General features: G+C 39.0%; 1 protein-coding gene across 1 annotated transcript; it reads right to left on the bottom strand.

Moving 5' to 3' along the window:
* Positions 1-303: 303 nt before the first annotated feature.
* LOC119798087 (tropomyosin beta chain) lies at positions 304-22,345 on the bottom strand. The gene is made up of 9 exons (XM_038307432.1): positions 22,129-22,345; positions 8,009-8,134; positions 5,654-5,787; positions 5,212-5,329; positions 4,819-4,889; positions 2,649-2,724; positions 2,325-2,387; positions 1,857-1,926; positions 304-571 (listed from the first exon to the last, which is right to left on the bottom strand). Exons 1-9 carry the CDS (start codon positions 22,240-22,242, stop codon positions 489-491), a joined length of 855 nt encoding a protein of 284 aa, XP_038163360.1. The 5' UTR covers positions 22,243-22,345; the 3' UTR covers positions 304-488.
* Positions 22,346-23,136: the final 791 nt, after the last annotated feature.

Below are 23,136 nucleotides of genomic sequence, written 5' to 3'. Positions count from 1 at the left end.
CAGCTAGGTGTACCTAATAAAATGGCTTCATAGGGGAGTTCCTTTCTTTTTTCTTTTATTTATTTTATAATTTTTTTTTTCATTATTATAAACTGCTGTTGTTTTTCTGCCGATTTAACTGTAGGTGGGATGTGCAGCTCTCTGTCTAGAACATTCCCTGCAGGTGAGAAACCGTCACCAGGTCCAGGTTCTGCCTCCAGAACAAACAGCGCTTCATATCCCATCCATCAGGTAACATATGCTGCAGAGTTCATGTTTGGAAGACAGGAGGAAAAATGAAGAGGAAGTTCAGAAAAGACAGAATTAGATCCTGATAAAAAGTTTTATTACGGAAATGAAGGGAAGCAGATTTTAATAAATACTTCATACATGACTTTAACTTGAGACCTGAGGACAGGTAGCAGATTAAGAAAGGAGAAAATGGCTGCTCTTTGGAAGAAAGACGTAAGGAGGAGAAGGGAGAGCAGAGGAGGATCTGAGAGGAGCCTCTACAGTGTGGTCATGTCGTTGAGAGCCAGGTCCAGCTCCTCGCTCAGAGCCTTGCCCTTCAGTTTCTGAGCATACACTTCATCTGTAAGAGGACATGGACAGAAGGACGAGACGCGGAGGACAGACAACCAGGATGGACACATAGAAATGAAATGAGAGAAAAGAGAAAAGAAGTTAAGAAACAACCAATAGAAACATTCACTGGTCTGACAGATTACAGATAATCCAACAGGCTGAGATTAAACAAACAGACATTCTCTATCCTCAGATTATTACAGACCTACCAATAGATCTGACCTGCAGAGTTTTAGAAAATCACACAATGGGGATTGTCTCACTAATGTTATTATTTCTGCAGTAAATAAAATAATTGTTTTCAGAGGTTAAAATATTTTGGTTTAATTTGTTTTGGCTCATATTAAAATGTTTATCTTATATATAAGACACATTTAGTATATAGTATATTTAGGGGTAGGGTTTAAGCTCAGGGTTTAGGGTAAATGGTATGTTTAGGGTCAGGGTTAGGTGTAGTGTTTTAGGGTTTAAGGGTAGGGTCTAAGCTCAGGGTTTACGCTCAGGGTTTAGGGTTAGTGGTATGTTTAGGGTCAGGGTTAGGTGTAGTGTTTAGGGTTTATGGGTAGAGTTAGTGGTAGGGTTTAGGTTTAGGTTTAAGGGTAGGGTTAGTGGTAGGGTTTAGGTTTAAGTTTAGGGTTAGCTATGTATTCAGCATAAAACACATGGTGACCTTTTGTGAATGATCTGCAGCAGCCTGCTTAGCAGGTTTGCTCGCTCTTAAAGGGATTTTCTAATTATTGTGTTGAAATATTTGTACATTTGTTGTCTATTGTGTTCTAATTGTGTATGTGTTTAGAGTGCACATGGCTGTGAGAGGCTGTACTTTAGCAGGCAGGAGGTCTTGGGGTGATTTTTGGTAAAGCAACTGTTCTTTTTGTAGCTTTATAAAGTTCTAACTTTTCACAGCATCAAATTAACAAACAAAGCGCCCGTCTGCAAGAAGCTGTTCCTGTGTTGTCATTTCGGGGTAACAGTCATAATATTGAATCAATAATAAAACAATTCATAAAATGATTCATTTTCTTCTTAGTGGAGAATTTAAACAAATCTTTCTTTGCTATTATTAGGGAAGTGAAATTAAATCATCCATCCTATAAACACAGAGTTTGTTATGTTTCCAGCAGACGTTGATTATGAGAACACAACACACCGTCTAGCCCCTCCCCCCCTGGCTGCTGTTAATGTTTTGTTTTGTTTTTTTTGTTGTTTTTTTTCTGAAGGGATCTCAGTAAGTTGAACCCAATCATCCAATCAGGCTCAGACCCGTTTTAAAGATCCGCCTGGAAACGTACCTTCAAGGTCATCGATGGTTTTTTCTAGCTTGGCGACAGACCGCTCTGCAAACTCTGCTCTGGTTTCAGCCTGCAGGCAAAGCACAGATCATCACAGGTGAACAGGTGAACATCGCAGCACAGCGTTTATCACAGAGCAGCATGTGGTGCAGCGCTGAGGAGAAGCTCATCCATGGAGAGGGAGCAGCTGCTGGTTTAAGGAGAAGCAGCCTGTTCTCCTCCCACAGGGCTCAATGTTCAGCCGTTTCTTTTCATTCCTCAGTTAAAGTCAAACCATGTTTTAAAAAGCAGAAGCATTGTCAGTCATTCCCCCGACACTTTGCTTTCTGCATTGGATTCCTTCTCCATCTCATTTCACTTATTTTCACTTTGATTTATGACAAACAGGAAGAAGACTAATTTAGTCACAGGGTCTAATTTTCCTGTTTATTAATGTTTAAATGTGTGCAGATATTTTAATGTTCTTACCTCCTTCAGCTTCTCTGTCAGCACTTTGATCTCCTCCTCATATTTGTCCTCCTTTTGGGAGTACTGAAAGAGCAAAGAGGGAAAGTTCAAAGGTTCAGTTTGTTGATGGCGGATCCATGGTCGATCGTTTTAAATAACGGGAAACAAAGGTGGAAACATGAAGCTAGAAAAATATCCACAAGATTTATGTTTTTCTGAGCCTCTTAAAATGTTATGGTAACAAAAGCAGCTTTGATTTCCTCCACATGAGCTGGTTTGTTCCTGTAGCAGCAACTTTCTGCTTCGTCCAGCCAGACGTAGCTGAAAGACGGCTGCTCACCGTACCTTCTCAGCCTGGGCTTCCAGAGACTTCAGGTTGTTGGTGACATTTTTCAACTCTTCCTCTAGGTCAGCCGATTTACTGAGCAACAGGAAAGAAGAAAAGCAGCAGAAGAAAAGGCAGAAATTTGAAAAGCAGAAGCTGTTTGATAGACCACAAACATGTTTAACAGAAGTAACCGATGATGTCATTGGATATGATGGATATAATGCTTTAGGTCTATCAGGATGCAAAGGAACCACGGATTCTCCAACATAGCAGGAGTCAGAAAGAAAAGGTTCAAACTAAATCTACTTTGGTTCCTTTGGTCAAAACGAGCTGCAACTAAAGAACTAAAGAACTCTGGGCTTTTCTACCGACTGCAGGAGGTTCAGAGAGAAAAGGTCCAGATAGTGGGAACCAATCCTGAGATGTTTCATTAATGATTCGCTGAATGTTAATGTCAAACTCTGAGGTGAAGAACATGTCTAAAGGTTCCTGCTTAGAACTTCCCACTGAGGTTAGTCTGGTTAACGGAACCCAGCAGAACAATCTGCAGAGATCCTTCATGCACCTGAAACATCTGCAGCCACATTATAGAAATGCAGAACATTTATCAAACAGGAAGCGTCAAAATAAATCAAGCAAAGCCTCCAAATCAGCCGCCATGTTAACGAGCATCAAAGGTTTCCCCTGTAGTGATGATGTCATCAGCCACAGAGCTTCAAGTAAAACATCTAATCTTCTCCTCAACGTGCCAAAATAGGCCGTCTGCTTCACTCTTCTGTTTCAAAACAAGATCACAAACAAATAAAATAAAATAACTGCGATTTTAAAAAAAAGTCAGTCATTCGAACTATTAGCATTAGAGGAAACCAGCGTTTGATTTTAGATTCTAAAACTCCAAATATTTTAGTTTCCAAAAACGTGAGAAAAAGATTCTGGGAATAATTTTTCTCTCTAACTTTAAATCAGATATTTTTAGACTAAATGTTGCAAACTAGACGTCAAAGGAAAGTGGGAATGAGGAAGATGTTCAGAGCTTCGTCCTGCAGCTGGTAGGTTGCTGGTTTGATCCCCTCCTTAAACCATCTCAGCCTGGCTTCTGTCAGCGCCGCGAGGGCAGCTGTAGCTGCAGCGTGTGGATGAAGGCCTGGTCCATCATCTTCCTCCCTGACCTCCTTCCAGCATCTGAGGTCTCTGTGGAGGTCAGGCCTTGTTTTGCTTCAAATCATCGCTGAAGCTCTAAAGGTGATTCATTCATGGCTGGACCAACCGTGGCGCTCCTCTCAGGACGCCACAACTTCAGAAAATCAACGGATCTTTTTTTGGTTTCTCTTTTTAAGTTATTTAAATTTTTGTTCGTCAAAATAGAAAAAGGAAGCAAATTATTTCCAAGGTAATGTTGGAGAAAATAATGAATTATTGAGTGAAGAAGGAAGAAAAATGTTGAAATGAGAAGATCCACTGAGACGAAGGTTAGTAGAGGTACCTCTTCCTCACCGCACATCATCATCTTCAAATTCTTGTCCATGAGTCTGAGCTCCTGCTCGAGCTCTCCCACTCTCCTGGAGGGGGTTAGTCCGGGATGGGGCAGTGAGCGGGCAGACAGGAAACAGCAGCGCATTCAGCCATTATTGCATTCATCTATTACTGCATTCAGGCATTCATGCATTCAGCCATTAATACATTTAGCCATTAAGGCATTCATTATTCATCCATTAATGCATTAATCCATCAATGCATTCATCATTTATCCATTAATGCATTCATCCATTACTGCATTAATGCATCCATGCATTAATCCATCAATGCATTCATCATTAATGGATCGATTGTTCATGCATTCGTTATCCAACCATTAACCCATTCATCATTAATCCACTCATCATTCATGCAGTGAAGCTGTGCATCTGGTCACATGATGCTGGAAGCAGAAACAGGTAAAATTTCTCCATAATAAAAACTAAAGTCAGAATTGCTTCTGTTTGACCATCATTGGGTCAGAGGTTCTGAAGGGGTTCTGATCCAATCAGAGTGTAAACAGCAGCTGCTGCTGTGCTGCTAAACAGGAAGATATTTTATTCTAGATCAGACTGTGACATCAGAGAAGTTGGATTATTACTAAACTTCTTTGATCTTCAATTGAAAAACATGTAATGATGCTAATAAATAAGAGCCGCTCTGTTCACTTACGCCTCAGCCACCTCAGCGCGCTCCTCTGAACGCTCCAGATCTCCCTCCAGAATCACCAGTTTCCGTGCCACCTGCAGAGATCAGGATTATTCAAAGGAAGCTTCCTCAGCCCTCATCTGGATTATTCTGGATTATTAATCCTGAATCATAACCCAGGTGAGGGCGGTTCCCTTTTTTTATTCTCATACAGTAAAAGTCTTTCAGCCCCACCCATATATATTGATGCCAACTGTCTGTCTGACTGACTGACTGACTGACTGACTGACTGACTGACTGACTGACTGACTGACATTCTTTTTGTTCCTTTCTGCTGGTTTTCTTCTAGAAGTTGATGTGATGTAGGTTATTGCTGCAGGAGATGTTCATGATGCTGTAAAGCAGAGATGGACCCACCTCTTCATATTTACGGTCGGCCTCCTCAGCGATGTGTTTGGCCTCCTTCAGCTGCATCTCCTGGATCTCCATCTTCTCCTCGTCTTTTGTTGCTCTGTTCTCTATCACCTTCATTCCTCTGATGAGAACAGAAATCAGTTTACATCTCAGGAGCAACTCAGCTGAAGATGAATCCAGTTTGTTTTCAGATGTTTAATGAATGAACGCGGCCCAGTTCTGACTGGTCCATTTCCCAGTCAGGCCAGAACAGCCTCGGGTTGGACATGTTTGAGGAGAGGAAGGAGGTGGAACCTTCATTTGTTTCTGGACCAACAGTCAGACTTTTCAGGGCTTATATTTTATATCTTAATAATGTATGGAGGAAATGATGTAAAGATACTGATTTAGAAACTGACCAGAGAGAATTCCTCTGGATGATTCTCCTCAACATGAAGCTGCTCACCTCTCGCTCTCGTCTGCAGCTTTCTCTGCCTCCTCCAGCTTCTGCAGAGCAGTAGCCAGCCTCTCCTGAGCTCGGTCCAACTCCTCCTCCACCAGCTGGATCCTCCTGTTCAGGGAGGCCACCTCTGCCTCCGCCTGTGGGAACAGAGACACACCTGGACTATTAAGAGGGACGTAATGCATCTGCATCCACCGACCAGAGAGCAGAGAAAAAAACCACAGAACAACCCGCAGACCTTCATCCATCTGCAAACAGCAGCCGGCGAATAAAAGGAGGCTGTTTCAAACCTTCTTCTCCTCTTTGACAGAAAAAAAGTATTAAAGTATCAATCTGATCATTATGACTTCCAGATACTTTGTGCCGCAGCTCAGATCCCCTGATTGAATGAAAACCTCCCTGACCTTTTTCCTCCATGGCTGCTGCAGTCAGATCTGTCTGATCAGCTCCGTCTGCGCAGATAACCGGCGCAGACAGACTCCTCCTGATAACACGTTCATTCAACCGAATCCCCAAATATAAACGTTTATTGGGAGTCATCGGCATAGACATTATTTACGTTGGACCATGCCCGATGTGCCTAGAGGGCGGCCATCTTGGATCAGACCACAGTTCAGACAGCTGCTTTCAGAATGAATGGGAGGCGCCTTAGATCTGATTTTATCCCATGAAAGGCGAGTCAGAGATAATATTACAATAATCTCTGACATGAAACAACCACTTAAAAGAACAAAACTAATTCTAAAATTACTTTTCAGTTGGATTACACTATTTAAACCAAACTCAAACTGGATGAGATACATGCAAGGATATATATTTTGCAATTAAATATTAATATTATTGATATTATAAAATATTATTTTATATGTGTATGGTAGATATACAGGCATATGTATATGTATATATATATGGACAAAAAGCCTTTAGTTGGACACAACATCAATTTACCTTTTATTACAATTTGATAAAAAAGTCTTGAAAATTATTATTTTTTTAATTAACATAAAATGAACAATAAAAAACAAAATAATAACTTTTGTCTCTTTTGTAAATCACATTACAACAAATTTCCTTCTATAGATAATAATACTCATTATCAAATCCTTAAAAATACTGAATAATAATAATAATATATCATATAAATATATAATATTTGCATTATATATTAATATAAAACTTTGTGTTTATATTTATTTATTGCAAAATATATAACTGCATATATCTCATTCAGTTTAAGTTTAATGTAAATAGTTTTTAATCTAATTAAATCTAAAAAGAAAGAAAGGTCATTTTAGAATTAGAGTGGTTGTTTCATGTCAGAGATTATTATAATATTATCTCTAATTCGCCTTTAATGGGATTTTAGAGAGATCTAAGGCGCCGTCTGCTCAGTCTGACAGCAGCTGTCTGAACTCTGGTCTGACCCAAGATGGCCGCCCTCATGAGGCGTCTCTATGGTCAATGATGAGTCTTGCGGCCTCAGCAGCGCCCCCTGGAGGCCAGCGGTGTAATGTGAGGTTACCCTCTCCCTGGCCTGCCTCTCCATGTCCGCCTCATGCTGGTGGAGGTCTGCCTGCTCCTCCGCCTCGTAGACCTGCTGCTGCAGGGTCTGGATCTTCCTCCGAACCGCGTCTATGGACGTGAAGGTCGCCATCCGGCGGCAGCGGAGCTCCGAGCTTCTCCACGGCGTCACCGCGTTTCTATGGTAACCGCTCTGAAAGACTTCCGGCTGCAGTTTCAAAATAAGTTTGGGCCAAAGGAAGCAGTTCTGCCGCTGATCTGGGTTTAATTTCAGCTCACATTAAAACTCCTTCTCTGCTTCCTGCTTTGCAGTTTGAAGCTGCTGCCCTGCAGCAATGAGGTTCCGGGTTCGATTCCCAACCTGGTGCCTGTCTGCATGGAGGTCCCATGTTCTCCCTGTGCATGCATGGCTTCTCTCCGGGTACTCCCAGGGTTTGGTGGATTCTCTAAGTTGTGCTCAGCTGTGAGTCATTTGTTAAGGTCACTCTGTCCTTCATTCATTTATAAAAATCAAAGTTCAAAACGAATCATTTATTATTTCAACAAAATATTTAGTTTATAACTTAGATTTTTATAAATGAATGAAATGACAAAATAAAACACTGTGCTTTTTTGCTTAAAACTCATTAAATAACCATAAATATTGACTGATTAACTTTCGGCTCCATCAGTCTGTCTCCATGTCTTTCTGTTTCGTTAGTCGGAACGACAGACTGTTTCTAATAAAACTGTAAGCTCCTGAAGTAACAGGAAGTAAAGTTTTATTTGGAAATGAGCTTTAAAGAGTTGTGGGAAAGTAAACAGGAAACGGTCTGTAGTAGAAGAAGAAGTTCTCACATCTGTTGCCTTCTTCTCTGCCTGCTCCAGCTTCTCCTGGGCATCCTTCAGGGACTCTGAGTATTTGTCCAGCTCATCTTCCACTCCTTTCAGCTTCTTCTGCAGACCCAGCAGCTCCTCCTCCAGCTGCACAGAGAGCAGAGCAGCTTAAATCATTCAGTCTAAACAATGCTGGGAAAAAACACGCTGAAATAATCTGTTCATTTACATGTATAGTTTTAAATAGAGCAATAAATGGGTTTTGCTTTTGTGCTTAGTGTCTTGCCCACGACCAAAATCTAATAAATTAGCAAAGATTCCCAAAGGAGTAAATCATGATAATCTAATTAAAATCAAAATAACTCAAATTGGGGAAAAAGTTAAAACAATTAAATGCGGTCTGTTTAACATAAGATCGCTTTCCTCTAAAAGTCTACTAGTTAATGACTTGATTTGTGATAATCACATTGACTTGTTTTGCCTTACAGAAACCTGGCTGCAGCAAGAGGATTATGTGAGCATAAATGAGGCAACTCCTTCAAGCTATTTAAATTTTCACATCCCCAGAAGTTCTGGGCGAGGAGGAGGAGTAGCAACAATCTTCCAGTCTGACTTACTGATTACTCCCAAAACAGTTAATACCTACAACTCTTTTGAACATTTAACCCTTAATTTCCCTGATCCAAATTTCAAGGCAAGAAAACCTCTTCTTTTTGTAACTTTGTATCGTCCACCAGGTCCTTACTCTGAATTTTTAGATGAGTTTTCAGAGTTCGTTTCTGATTTGGTATTAAATACTGACAGGGTCATCATAGTGGGAGATTTTAACATCCATGCTGACATTGAAGGCGATAGCTTAAGAGCAGCCTTTAATGCTATCTTAGACACTATTGGCTTTGTTCAAAATGTGAATAGTCCCACGCATTCTCATCTTCATACTTTGGATCTTGTGCTGACATACGGCATAGAATGTGAAGAAATAACAGTATTTCCTCACAACCCTGTCCTCTCTGACCACTTTCTAATAACCTTCAGGATTACTTTAACAGAGTTCTCCTCCCCCAAAAGAAGGTTCAATTTTAGTAGATCTTTATCAGATAGTGCAGTTATAAATTTTAAAGAATCTGCTTCACTTTCTCTCTCCTCTGTGTCACTGAGCAGTGCTGCAGAGTGCAAAAGTTTAGCTTATTCCCCTTCACAGGTTGATGATTTTGTTGATGGGGTTGCTAGTTCTCTGCGTATTGCCTTAGACAACGCAGCTCCTTTGAAAATGAAAACCGTTAAAAATAGAAAGCTTGCTCCTTGGTTTAATGCAGAGCTGCGTACTTTGAAGCAAAATGCTAGGAAACTGGAGAGAAAATATCGCTCCACAGGCCTGCGAGAGTCCTTCCTAGTCTGGAAAAATGGTTTACTGCTGTATAAGAGGACCCTTTGTAAAGCAAGAGCAGCATACTTCTCCTCATTAATAGAGGAGAATAAGAATAATCCTAGATTTCTTTTTAATACAGTTGCCAAACTCACCCAGAGCCATAGCTCTGTTGAACCGTCCATTCCACCTGCTCTTAGCAGCAATGACTTTATGGGATTCTTTATAAATAAGATTGATCTTATTAAAAATAAGATCATAAGCACTCCTCTATCCGCAATTGTACCTGAGGTAGTCATGGAATCTGAACTGGGTTTAGACTGCTTTGATCCAGTTGAACTCTCTGAATTAGCAAAATTATTGTCTTCATCTAAGCCTTCAATTTGTATGTTAGATCCAGTTCCAACCAGGTTATTTAAGGAGGTATTCCCTTTGATCTCCTCCTCCATTTTAGATGTGATTAATCTATCTCTGTTACAGGGATATGTACCTAAAGCTTTTAAGGTTGCTGTAATTAAACCTCTGCTTAAGAAACCGTCTCTTGACCCAGATGACTTGGTCAATTATAGACCTATATCCAATCTTCCTTTCTTATCCAAAATTCTTGAGAAAGTAGTTGCCAAACAAGTTTGCGATCACTTCCACCATAATGAACTTTTTGAAGAGTTTCAGTCTGGCTTTAGAGCTCATCATAGCACTGAAACAGCTCTGGTGAAAGTCACTAATGATATTCTCATGGCCTCAGATAATGGACTTGTATCTGTGCTCGTCCTGTTGGATCTTAGTGCTGCATTTGATACAGTTGACCATAATATTCTTTTAGAAAGACTTGAATATTTTGTTGGAATTAAAGGAACAGCACTAGACTGGTTTAAATCTTATCTATCTGATCGAATTCAGTTTGTTCATGTTAATGATAGATCTTCAACACGCTCAAAGGTTACCTGTGGAGTACCACAGGGATCAGTGCTAGGACCAATTCTCTTTACTTTATACATGCTCCCAATTGGTAGAATTATTAGACAGCATGGGATTAATTTCCACTGTTATGCTGATGATACCCAGCTATATCTGTCTATAATCCAGATGAAGCTAACCCATTACATAGATTACAGGCATGTCTTGAAGACATAAAAACCTGGATGACTCTTAACTTTCTGCTTCTGAATGCAGACAAAACAGAAGTTATAGTCTTTGGACCAGAGTCTCTGAAAAAGAAACTGATTAGCCAGTCACTTCATTTGGATGGGATTAAACTGATTTCAGATAATAAAGTAAAAAATCTTGGTGTTGTTTTTGATCAGGACCTGTCATTTAGGTCCCATATCAAGGAGGTTTCTAGAATTTCCTTCTTTCATCTGAGGAACATTGCAAAAATTAGAAATATCCTGTCCAGGGGTGATGCTGAGAAACTAGTCCATGCATTTGTTACTTCAAGGCTGGACTATTGTAATTCTTTACTATCAGGAAGTCCACAAACTGTAGTTAAACGCCTTCAGCTGATCCAAAATGCTGCAGCCAGAGTTCTAATGAAAATTAAAAAGAGAGATCATATCTCGCCTATCCTGGCTTCTCTTCATTGGCTTCCTGTTAAATCAAGAATAGAATTTAAAATCCTCCTTCTCACATATAAAGCCTTAAATGGCCAAGCTCCATCTTATATCAGAGATCTGATTGTTCCTTATGTTCCTAACAGAGCACTTCGCTCTCAATCTGCAGGTTTACTAGTGGTTCCTAGAATTTCTAAAAGTAGAATGGGAGGCAGATCTTTTAGTTATCAGGCTCCTCTCCTGTGGAACCAACTACCAGTTTTAGTCCGTGAGGCAGACACCCTGTCTACTTTTAAGGCTAGGCTTAAAACTTTCCTTTTTGATAAAGCTTATAGTTAGAGTGGCTCAGGTTATCCTGAGCTATCTCTATAGTTATGCTGCTATAGGCTTAGACTTTTGGAGGACATAGGGACCCCCATTTCATCATTCTGCTTCATTCTCTCTCTGTTCTCCTATTCTGCAGAATCTGTTAGTTCAATCTCTAACCTTCTGCTCTCTCTGCTTTTCCTCAGAGTAGCTTTGCCTCGTCTGTTCCTGTTTGGCTGTGACGTCATCCTGGAAAGAAACATCAGCTGTGCTGCTTCTATCAACACCCTTGTTTATAGATGTTGGAGATCGGCCTGTTTTCCAGTGTGGTCCTGTTTCTCTGACCGTGACTGAGTGGATGTGCTTTCTTCGTCCTCTGGCATGGGAGCTGCCTTGGAGCTCGTCTGCCTGGCTGTGTGTTTCCTGGACGGGGCCGCCTTTTACAGCTGCTTTTTGTATCTCTGCTTCTGTCTCCTTGAACCCCAGTCGGCCTCGGCAGATGGCCGCTCACACTGAGCCTGGTTCTGCTGGAGGTTTCTTCCTGTTAAAAGGGAGTTTTTCCTCTCCACTGTCGCTACAAGCATGCTTAGTGTGGGGGATTGTATTTGAGTCAATGAGTCAATGCAATCAACTGGTTTTCCTTAGATAGAAAACTTTGTATCAATTTGATCTGGTTGAACTGTAAAGGGCCTTGAGATGACATGTGTTGTGAATTTGGCGCTATATAAATAAACTGAATTGAAAATTGAATTGAATTGAATTGCTTTTTTTTCATCCATTTTGAAAATAAAATTCAAATTTATATTTAATTAAAACTAATAATGAATTCTGCTGCAAAAAAGTTGCTTTTATTATTAGAATGTTTTTTTATGGAAATATTAACCGTGATCTCTCTGAAGACAAACGGCCTGATAAAGACGACACCAAAGCGCTTTACTCCACCTTCAGTGATGGAGGTGAGCTACAGGGCTGCCACCGCTGCCTGGGGCTCGCTGGCTGAAGCCAGGCTGCCGTACGCTGGCGCCACCATCAGTGCTTTGCAGAGTAAACTCCTTCATCAGCAGAATATATGCTGCTGGTATTCTATCTATATGTTAATGTTGTTCTAAAAATGTTTGAGATTATTCAATTTATAGAAAAGAAAACCAGGGACCTACATTCAAGATGAAGATTCTGACATTTCTGGAAAAAAATTATGTTTATTACCAGTTAAATACAAACTGTGATAAAATTTATTTAGGTATGATGAAAAACAATATGAATTTAAGTTGCAAATATTGCAAACAATTGAAGTTGCAACAAATGACAAATGACATTGCTCCTGGGGCGCCGCACAATGGCAGCCCACTGATCCCCATAGGGAGGGATTAAAGGCAGAGGGAATTTCCCCATTGAGGACAATAAAGGGATTTACATTTTATAAAAAATTTTTATATTTTTTTATATTTCATTATCAGGTCAAAGCCAATTTACTGACCCTCATGAAGAGATTAAGGACCATGGGGGGGGCCTTAAATCAGTGCCGGTTTGATGGTTCTGGTAAATGAGGCGTTTAGAGGAGCCAGAGCTGCTGTGATGCGTTAGAACGGTTCAGTTGGTTGCTTAGTTACCGCAGCCATTAGCAGCCGATTTGAGGCGGAGCCTAAAGCTCCATTGTCTGTTACTGCATGGATGCTCGCTGGAGAGTCGACCACTAAAAGCAAATGAAAATGGCCGCCTCAGGCTGATCCAGGAGGACCAATGGCTGGACGCTATCAGCTGGTTTTCCTTCATAAAAACACCAAAGATGGTCCTGGAGAGCCGCCGCCCTCCCTGGAGGGGCGCCGTCCTGGAGGGTGGCTGTAGCTGTGCTAAAGCAGGGAAACCTCTAAGACCTGCAGGACAGCGGCCCTCCAGGACCGACTTTGGGGATACCTGGCAAACCAATCTGACTGCTCTGTTTCTACAGCTGGAGCTCTAGAAATAAAATGAACTGAATCTTCTATCAATAAACTCTTCATGTTGAAAAGACCAGGAGAAAGTGAATTTTATCTGTGGAGAGTTTCAGCCGAACGACACAGAAGGTCAAACACTGATTCCTTGACCTTCTGGATCAGATCTCTGAACTGGTCCATCAGTGGTTCCTCAGGATCCGGTTTGAACTGGTCCTTTTGTTGGCCAGTGACTCACCTCAGAGACGGCTATAAAAAGCTGACTCTAACAGCCTGCTGACAATGCAGCGGAACAAATGTCCGCTCTATTTGAGCCATGGCGGCCATCTAACGTTCCCTCGCCCACAGCAGCTATTCAGAGAAGGAGGAGGTCTCAGAAATAGACATTCCAGATTGGAATCCTCTTAAACAAAGCCGAGCAGCAAAACAGGAGCCTCCTGTGACCTCCACTGGGAACAATGAGAAATCTGCAGCTGCTCTTTAAAATGCTGCCATCTATTAATACACGCCACCTGATCCCAGAGCAGGATGATGGATCGGAGAAACCAGATCCACCTGGGGGGCCGTGGTTCCTCCACTGGAACCAACCGGATTCTGGAGATGAAGCAGAAACAGATTCAATCCGTTCAGCTCAGAGAAAACCTTCACATCCAGGAGGCAGCGATAAAACGATGGCCGGTGCAGCCATGGAGGTCTCTGAGGAGGCAAAGCCCAGCCTGCTGCTCATCTAAAGCTCCCATTATTCAGGGACAGAACTAGAAAACTTAATTTCAATAAAAGATATATGATTCTGAGTTCTACAGGCGTTTTTCTTTCATTCAATTCTATTCAGTTTATTTCTATACCTCCAATTCACATCATGTCATCTCAGGTCACTTTCCAGTTCACCAGATCATCCAGTCAGATTGATTCAAAGTTTTCTATCTAAGGAAAACCAGCTGATTGCATCGACTCATTGACTCTTCAGCAATCCCTCACACTAAGCATGCTTGTAGCGACAGTGGAGAGGAAAAACTCCCTTTGAACAGGAAGAAACCTCCAGCAGAACCAGGCTCAGTGTGAGCGGCCATCTGATCAGGAATGTAGAGCAGAAAGAACCACTGGGAGGGAAGTTTCAGCTCACATCAGAGCAATCAGATCCGCTGAAGCAAACTTCTTTATAAATATCATCAGAATGTGAGGTGAAGCAGGTCTGGACTCATTAAACGCTTTCAGGCCTTCAGGCAACATTAATAAATGAAATCAGGATGTGAACTCGACCCCATAGAGAAGGCCTCCATTTTTAACTCGGACTCTTTGGTTCCAAGTCCTTCTGAGAAGACAAGCCTGTGATGCTGATGCAGTTTCTGATCTACATCCTAGAGACGATCATTACCAATCTATACATTAAATATCTGCAGCCACTTATTGCTCCACATCTAAGGATTTAAAATGATTCTCTATCATCCATCACCCATCATTCATCACTTCATCCATCCATCCATCCATCATCCATCCATCCCTCATCCATCCATCTCTCATCCATCATCCATCCATCCATCCATCATCCATCCATCCCTCATCCATCCATCTCTCATCCATCATCCATCCATCCATCCATCCATCCATCCATCCATCATCCATCCATCCATCATCCAACCATCATCCATCCATCCATCATCCATCAATTCATCATCCATCCATCACCCATCATTCATCCACCCAACCATCATTCATCCATCATCAATTCATCATCCAACCATCATCCATCCATCATCCATCCATCATCCATCCATCCATCATCCATCCATCATCCAACCATCATCCATCCATCCATCCATCCATCCATCCATCCATCCATCCATCCATCATTCATCCATCCATCCATCCATCCATCCATCATTCATCCATCATCAATTCATCATTCATCCATCCATCCATCATCCATCCATCCATCCATCCATCCATCATCCATCCATCCATCCATCCATCCATCCATCCATCCATCATCCATCCATCATCCAACCATCATCCATCCATCATCCAACCATCATCCATCATCAATCATCCATCCATCCATCAATCCCTCATCCATCCATCTCTCATCCATCATCAATTCATCATTCATCCATCCATCATCCATCCATCCATCCATCATCCATCCATCCATCATCCATCCATCCATCCCTCATCCATCCATCTCTCATCCATCATCAATTCATCATTCATCCATCCATCATCCATCCATCCATCATCCATCCATCCATCATCCATCCATCATCCAACCATCATCCATCCATCATCCAACCATCATCCATCATCCATCCATCCCTCATCCATCATCAATTCATCATTCATCCATCCATCATCCATCCATCCATCATCCATCCATCATCCATCCCTCATCCATTCATCCATCCATCATCCATCCATCCATCATCCATCCATCCATCCATCCATCATCCATCCATCCATCCATCCATCCATCATCCATCCATCCATCCATCATCCATCCATCCATCATCCATCCATCCATCCATCCATCCATCCATCATCCATCCATCCATCCATCCATCATCATCCATCCATCCATCCATCCATCATCCATTAATCCCTCATCCATCCATCATCCATCCATCCATCCATCATCCATCCATCCATCCATCCATCATCCATCCATCCATCCATCCATCCATCATCCATCCATCCATCCCTCATCCATCCATCCATCCATCATCCATCCATCCATCCATCCATCATCCATCCATCCATCCCTCATCCATCCATCATCCATCCATCCATCATCCATCCATCCATCATCCATCCATCCATCCCTCATCCATCCATCTCTCATCCATCATCAATTCATCATTCATCCATCCATCATCCATTAATCCCTCATCTATCCATCCATCCATCATCCATCCATCCATCCATCATCCATCCATCCATCCATCCATCCATCCATCATCCATCCATCCATCCCTCATCCATCCATCTCTCATCCAACCATCATCCATCATCCATCCATCCATCCCTCATCCATCCATCTCTCATCCATCATCAATTCATCATTCATCCATCCATCATCCATTAATCCCTCATCCATCCATCCATCATCCATCCATCCATCCATCCATCATCCATCCATCCATCCCTCATCCATCCATCTCTCATCCAACCATCATCCATCCATCCATCCCTCATCCATCCATCTCTCATCCATCATCCATCCATCATCCATTAATCCCTCATCCATCCATCATCCATCCATCCATCCATCCACCCATCATCCATCATCCATCCATCCCTCATCCATCCATCATCCATCCATCCATCATCCATCCATCCATCATCCATCCATCCATCCCTCATCCATCCATCCATCTCTCATCCATCATCAATTCATCATTCATCCATCCATCATCCATTAATCCCTCATCTATCCATCCATCCATCATCCATCCATCCATCCATCATCCATCCATCCATCCATCCATCCATCCATCATCCATCCATCCATCCATCCCTCATCCATCCATCTCTCATCCAACCATCATCCATCATCCATCCATCCATCCCTCATCCATCCATCTCTCATCCAACCATCATCCATCATCCATCCATCCATCCCTCATCCATCCATCTCTCATCCATCATCAATTCATCATTCATCCATCCATCATCCATTAATCCCTCATCCATCCATCCATCATCCATCCATCCATCCATCCATCATCCATCCATCCATCCCTCATCCATCCATCTCTCATCCAACCATCATCCATCCATCCATCCCTCATCCATCCATCTCTCATCCATCATCCATCCATCATCCATTAATCCCTCATCCATCCATCATCCATCCATCCATCCACCCATCATCCATCATCCATCCATCCCTCATCCATCCATCATCCATCCATCCATCATCCATCCGTCCATCATCCATCCATCCATCCCTCATCCATCCATCCATCTCTCATCCATCATCAATTCATCATTCATCCATCCATCATCCATTAATCCCTCATCTATCCATCCATCCATCATCCATCCATCCATCCATCCATCCATCCATCCATCCATCCATCCATCCATCCATCCATCATCCATCCATCCATCCCTCATCCATCCATCTCTCATCCAACCATCATCCATCATCCATCCATCCATCCCTCATCCATCCATCTCTCATCCATCATCAATTCATCATTCATCCATCCATCATCCATTAATCCCTCATCCATCCATCCATCATCCATCCATCCATCCATCCATCATCCATCCATCCATCCCTCATCCATCCATCTCTCATCCATCATCCATCCATCAGTAAAGTTCAAAGATGAATGAATGATTAATGAATGAATGAATTAAATAACTGATGAAATGATGAATGGTTGAAGATGAAAGTAAGAATTATGAATTAATTAATGAATTAATTAATAATTATGAATGGTTAATGAATGAATTTAATGATAAATAAATATGAATTAATGATGATGAATTAATGATTAATAATGATTAATTAATGATGAATAATAAATATTATGAATTATAGATAAAGAAGATTAGTATGATGGATGATTATAATGAATGATAATTAAATTAATTATGAATGAATTAATGAATGAATGAATTTAATTAATGAAATATAATTAATGATAAAGATGAATGAATGTAGATATTAAATATATTGGAATGATTGATGAATGAATTATAAATTAATTAATTAAAAATGAAAATGAATTAATTAATTAATTAATGATTAATTAAATGAATTAATGATGAAATAAAGATGAATTAATGATGAATTATTATTAATTAATTATTAATTATTAATGAAATGAAATATAATGATTAATTGTATTATTTTATTAATGAATTATGAATGGTTGAAAGAATAATTTATGAATGAAGAATTAAGACGAATTTAATGAAATAAAAGATGAATGTAATTAATGATGAAATAATGAAATAATTAATTAATTAAATAATGATGAATGAATGAAATATAAATTAATTAAATATGAATTAATTAAATTAATGTAATGATAATTAATTAAAGATTAATTAAATGAAATAATTAATTAAATTATTAATGAATTAAATAAAGATGGAATGAAAGATTAATTGTTAAAGATATGAAATAATAATAATAATTAATGAATGAATTAATGAATTAAAGAAATGAATTAATTACTGAAAGATTAATGAAATGAATTGATGATGAATGAATGAATTATGAATGAATGAATGAATGATGAAATAATTAATGAATTAATGAAGATTAATTAATTAAATTAATTATAATTAATTAAATAATAGAATTAAAGATAATGATTAAAGATTCATTAATAATTAACATTATAATTAATAATTAATTAATGAAATAATTAATTATTAATTAAAGAATAAATAAATTACTTAAATATTAATTGAATTTACATTAATGATGAATTAATGATGAATTAATTAATTATTAAGAATTTTTTTAAATATTCGATGAATTCATTATTAATTGAATTAATTAATAATGATTATTTTATGATTATGAAAGAATTATGAATTGTTAAAGATTAATTAATTAAAGAGAATTAATTAAAGAATTATGATATAGAATTAAAGAAAGAATTAATTAACTATGAATTAATTATATAATAAATAATATGCATGATTAATGAATAATTATAAGATTAATGAATTATAGATTAATTAATTAATATGTGAAGATTTAATAGAATGAAGATAATAAAGTTTTAAATATTATGAATTAATTATGAAATAATTAATTACAGAAAAAATTATTAATGATTAATTAATGAATTATTTTTTTTTAATTAATGAATTAATGATTATGATTAAAATTAATGAATTAAGAAATATTAATTAATTACATCTCAATTAAAAATAAATAATACGATATAAATGAAATAATACATTATTAATAATTAATTAAAGCATAATAATTTAATAAAGAATAATTAAAAATTAATGAATTGAAATATGAAATGAATTAACGATGAAATAATACATATTAAATCAAATAATTAAATTAAAAAAAGTTTAAATAAGATAATTAAATAATTATTAATTAATTAATTAATTAATAATAATAATTTAATTATAATTATTAATTAATTAATTAATTATAAATAAATATTAATGAAATAAATATTTTTAATTAAATTAAATAATAATAATTAATATGAAAAAATATATAAATTAAATAATTAAATATTAAATTAAATAAAGAAGGAATGAATGATGTATTAATTAATATTATGATTATATAAAGAAATTAATTATTAATTTAATGAAGAATTGATGAATGTAATAAATGAATTAAATAATGAAGATTAATAATTTAATTAAATATGCCACAATCATCCATCTATCCATCTCTGCTTTTTCTCATAGTAGCTTCATCTGGTCTGGTTTTAACTGTATGGCTGTGACTCCATCCTGGAGAGAAATATCAGCTGTGCGCTGCCATCAACAACACCTTTGTTTCCTAGATGTTGGAGCTTGGCCTGTTTTCCAGTGAGTCCTGTTTCTCTGACTGTGACTAACTTGGATGTGCTCTCTTCATCCTCTGACATGGGAGCTGCTCGGACTCGTCTGCCTGGCTGTGTGTTTTTCTGGACGGGGCCGCCGTGGAGCTGGTTGACAGTTGCCTTTTGTATCTAGCTTCATTTTCTAATGTCAGCTTCTGTCTCCTTGAACCCCAGTGGGCCTCAGCAGATGGCCGCTCACACTGAGCCTGGTTCTGCTGGAGGTTTCTTCCTGTTCAAAGGGAGTTTTTCCTCTCCACTGTCGCTACAAGCATGCTTAGTGTGAGGGATTGCTGAAGAGTCAATGAGTCGATGCAATCAGCTGGTTTTCCTTAGATAGAAAACTGTGAATCAATCTGACTGGATGATCTGGTTGATCTGGAAAGTGACCTGAGATGACATGATGTGAATTGGAGCTATAGAAATACACTGAATAGAATTGAATTCCGGAACATCAGCAATCACCAATACCTAAAGACCTCCATGTGAACTAATAATAACTTCTAGAAACTAGCAACATCCATAGACGAGGAACCAGTTTTTACCTTTAGAGGAAAACTCCAGAATTTCTTTCATATATTAGTTTTATCTCCTCGCCAAGAGCCTCTTAAAATGATTTCAGCTTTCTACCTAAATCCCTTCTGCAGTTGTGACGGACTGTTTTAGGGCAACCTGTTGGGGCATCAATCCCACAGCTTTAAAGCAACAAGGAACAAAAAACGATTTTTTTCTAAAAGAACATGAGGTTTCTCTAATTAATCTGAGAAAAAATTGATGCCCTTTTATTTTATTTTTGCTCCTTCAAGGTTCAAACATCTTCTACATCGAATCAGCTTCTTTATAAAAGCAGAAGGAAAAAGTGTTTTTGTGGTTGAAGATGGAGAGCAGAGGTGGTTGTTTGGGCAGAAGGTGATGAAGATGGTAGAAAGAAAGATTTCTGACATGTTTGATCAAAAACTGATGAGTCAGAGTTTATGTTAACCTTAGCAATCAGGAGGTCATATATTCTCTATCTTTATGATGTCGACCATTAATATAAAAAGTGATGCTATAATTAAATTCAGTTCTATTCAGTTTATTTCTATAGCTCCAACTCACATCATGTCATCTCAGGTCAGTTTCCAGGACGCAGCACATAGATTTAGACACAGATCGTAATAAATAAAAATGTTCATTTAGCAATCTTTGTTAAATCTTTATAGGGCCTCAGAGAAATACTTTGAAAATCCAAATTTCCAGTTTTTTTAATCCAGGACAAAATCTTATTACCTTTGGAACATTAAAATAATCTGGATATTTTGATGGCAATGATGAATGTCAATGTAAAAACAAGAAACGCAGAGTCTCCCGAATATATTAAGAAAAATAATAAGTGATTCTAGAAGAAATTAATTAAAAACGCTCTGATTTTTTTTAGTTTATAAACCTAAATAGAATTGTTAACTAGGCTTATTAACTTTTTAACTTTATTTTTAACTTTTCAATTATCCTTTTACCGTTTTTCTAAACTTGTTAACTTTTTTTTTCAACTTAATTTCCATTAGGTAATCTATCATTCAACGGCTCGTCTAATTGGTCAAAAGCCAAAAATAGGATGTAGAGCCATGTAGCAGGATCTCTGCTGAATGGCTGGATATAGATCTAGTGCTTCTAGACCTCCCCGAGGAATGGTGGTGGGGGGGTTGGGGTGACTCCATTAGTGAGGGGTATGCATGTGATCAAAAACACAAAATTTCTCTATAAAACGTTCAGAATCTGTTATTCTGACATCTACAGGCTTCTATAACCTGATTAGAATCTAAACCTCATTATTTACCTGAATCAGAATAACTTTGATTTATTTATGATATTAATAAAATGTGTGTCTGTTCTTCCTTTGCAGACGGTATTTTATTAAACCAGTAGGAAATCTTCCCTGTAATGTTTCTACAGCAACCTTTAGAGACCAAAGACATTTTTTTCTAGATGTTCCAGGTGTCCGACGACGCAGAAGTTTTTTGTTTGTTTTCTATAGATGATATTTATTGCAGGGCGATCTTTATAACCCGGATGGTGGGTCGATGTCTGACACTCTCAGGAGGTGTGAAGCTTTTTCCACGTCGCCTCCAGCAGCTCTTCTTTCAAAGAACAGCTTAGAGATGAGAAGATGAGGAGCTGGAGGCTCCAGGAAAGAATCCATCCATCTGCTGATGAAGGCTCAGGTCTCATTGGTCCAAACATTCATCTAAAATAAGCTGAATCTTCCTACAGTCACTCCTTACCTGCTGATGTCATTGTTTTAACTAGATCCTCCTGGCATAGAGGATCTATTGGATTTCTATCTATGTGATTTCCTGTAGTGGAAACTGCCCAGGACGTTCTGAACCTTCTCCAACCTTCAGCCAGCTGTTTAACCAGGAAGGAAACTAAAGGCTTTGATTTGATGTGAGGCTGACATGATTTAGGCTCCTACCAGTTTGCATTTGTCCTCAGCTCCCTTCTTGTCCACCTCTGCCTGCTCTGCGCGGTCTATGGCGTTCTCCTTGTCCAGCTTCAGCATCTGCATTTTCTTCTTGATGGCCTCCATGGTCGGGTTTGTATTCTGGCTCCCAGCAGCACAGCAGAGAAGACGGCTCGGTTATCCGGACGCAGACAGGAGTGCAGGAGCTCGCTGTGAGGATAAAGGCTTCAGAGAGACTCTGAGAGACAGCTCCCCCCCCCCATCTGCAGGAGCTCCAACCACATATCAGCACTGGTCATTGTCCATATTTAGTCAGGCAGAGATCTGTGTAGGATCAGGGGCTGATGCCAGCAGGCAGCAGATGAACAAAGCTTCATGGTCAGCTCCTCCATGGCTGCTTCTCTCCTCAGCTCAGGTGGGCGGCCATGTTTTGGTAGATTTTCTAAAAGCTTCTGCTCAATGAATGAAGGATCTACTGGGTTTATTTAGGATTATCAGAGTAAAAGAGGCTGAATCCGTTCAGATCTGATAAAGAAACATTATTCTGGTTTCCTTTACTTCCTTCACTACTTTTTATGAATCTATCAGGTTAAATTACACTAAAATACAACAAGCTTGGAGTTTTCTACCCTGAGTTATCTTTGTTTTTGTTTTGTTTGACTAACTTGTTTTTTTGCTGACAGTAAATGAGAGCCAAAAACGCCCCCCCACCCTGAATAAGTGTGAACAAACTGGAAGTGCACAATAGTTGTGCTGTAAAGGTGGATGCACGCGCAGCTCTGTCAGCTTGATTCTAAAGTTCTTTTTAAAGAGAACTTTAGCTTCTCCTTTACGCACCGCTCTCTATTTCTCCAATGATTTTTTCTTCTGGTGTCCAAATGGAGGTTTTTCAGGTAGTTTTTCTTGCTATGAGGTCTATCCATAGCAAGTTGTTTTCGTTTACACCTGAGAGCAGCTCTTTCACATTTCCAAAGCTGAAATAATACTTCCACAAATAACTCTGAGTTTAGAAGGAGGTGC

The sequence above is a fragment of the Cyprinodon tularosa genome, unplaced genomic scaffold (genome assembly GCF_016077235.1).
Source record: "Cyprinodon tularosa strain WSP-4 unplaced genomic scaffold, ASM1607723v1 ctg1162, whole genome shotgun sequence".
NCBI lineage: Eukaryota > Metazoa > Chordata > Actinopteri > Cyprinodontiformes > Cyprinodontidae > Cyprinodon > Cyprinodon tularosa.
The sequence above is the reverse complement of the archived record's forward strand: the minus strand, read 5'-3'. Positions and strand labels throughout refer to the sequence as shown.

Bases quoted from the DNA above. Each gene is read 5' to 3' on its own strand.
- LOC119798087 (XM_038307432.1), bottom strand. From the start codon at position 22,242: ATGGAGGCCATCAAGAAGAAAATGCAGATGCTGAAGCTGGACAAGGAG. The intron at 4,890-5,211 runs GTGGGTCCATCT...TGATCTCTGCAG, and splicing joins CCGACCGTAAATATGAAGAG to GTGGCACGGAAACTGGTGAT. The intron at 572-1,856 runs GTACGTTTCCAG...GTCCTCTTACAG, and splicing joins AACCATCGATGACCTTGAAG to ATGAAGTGTATGCTCAGAAA.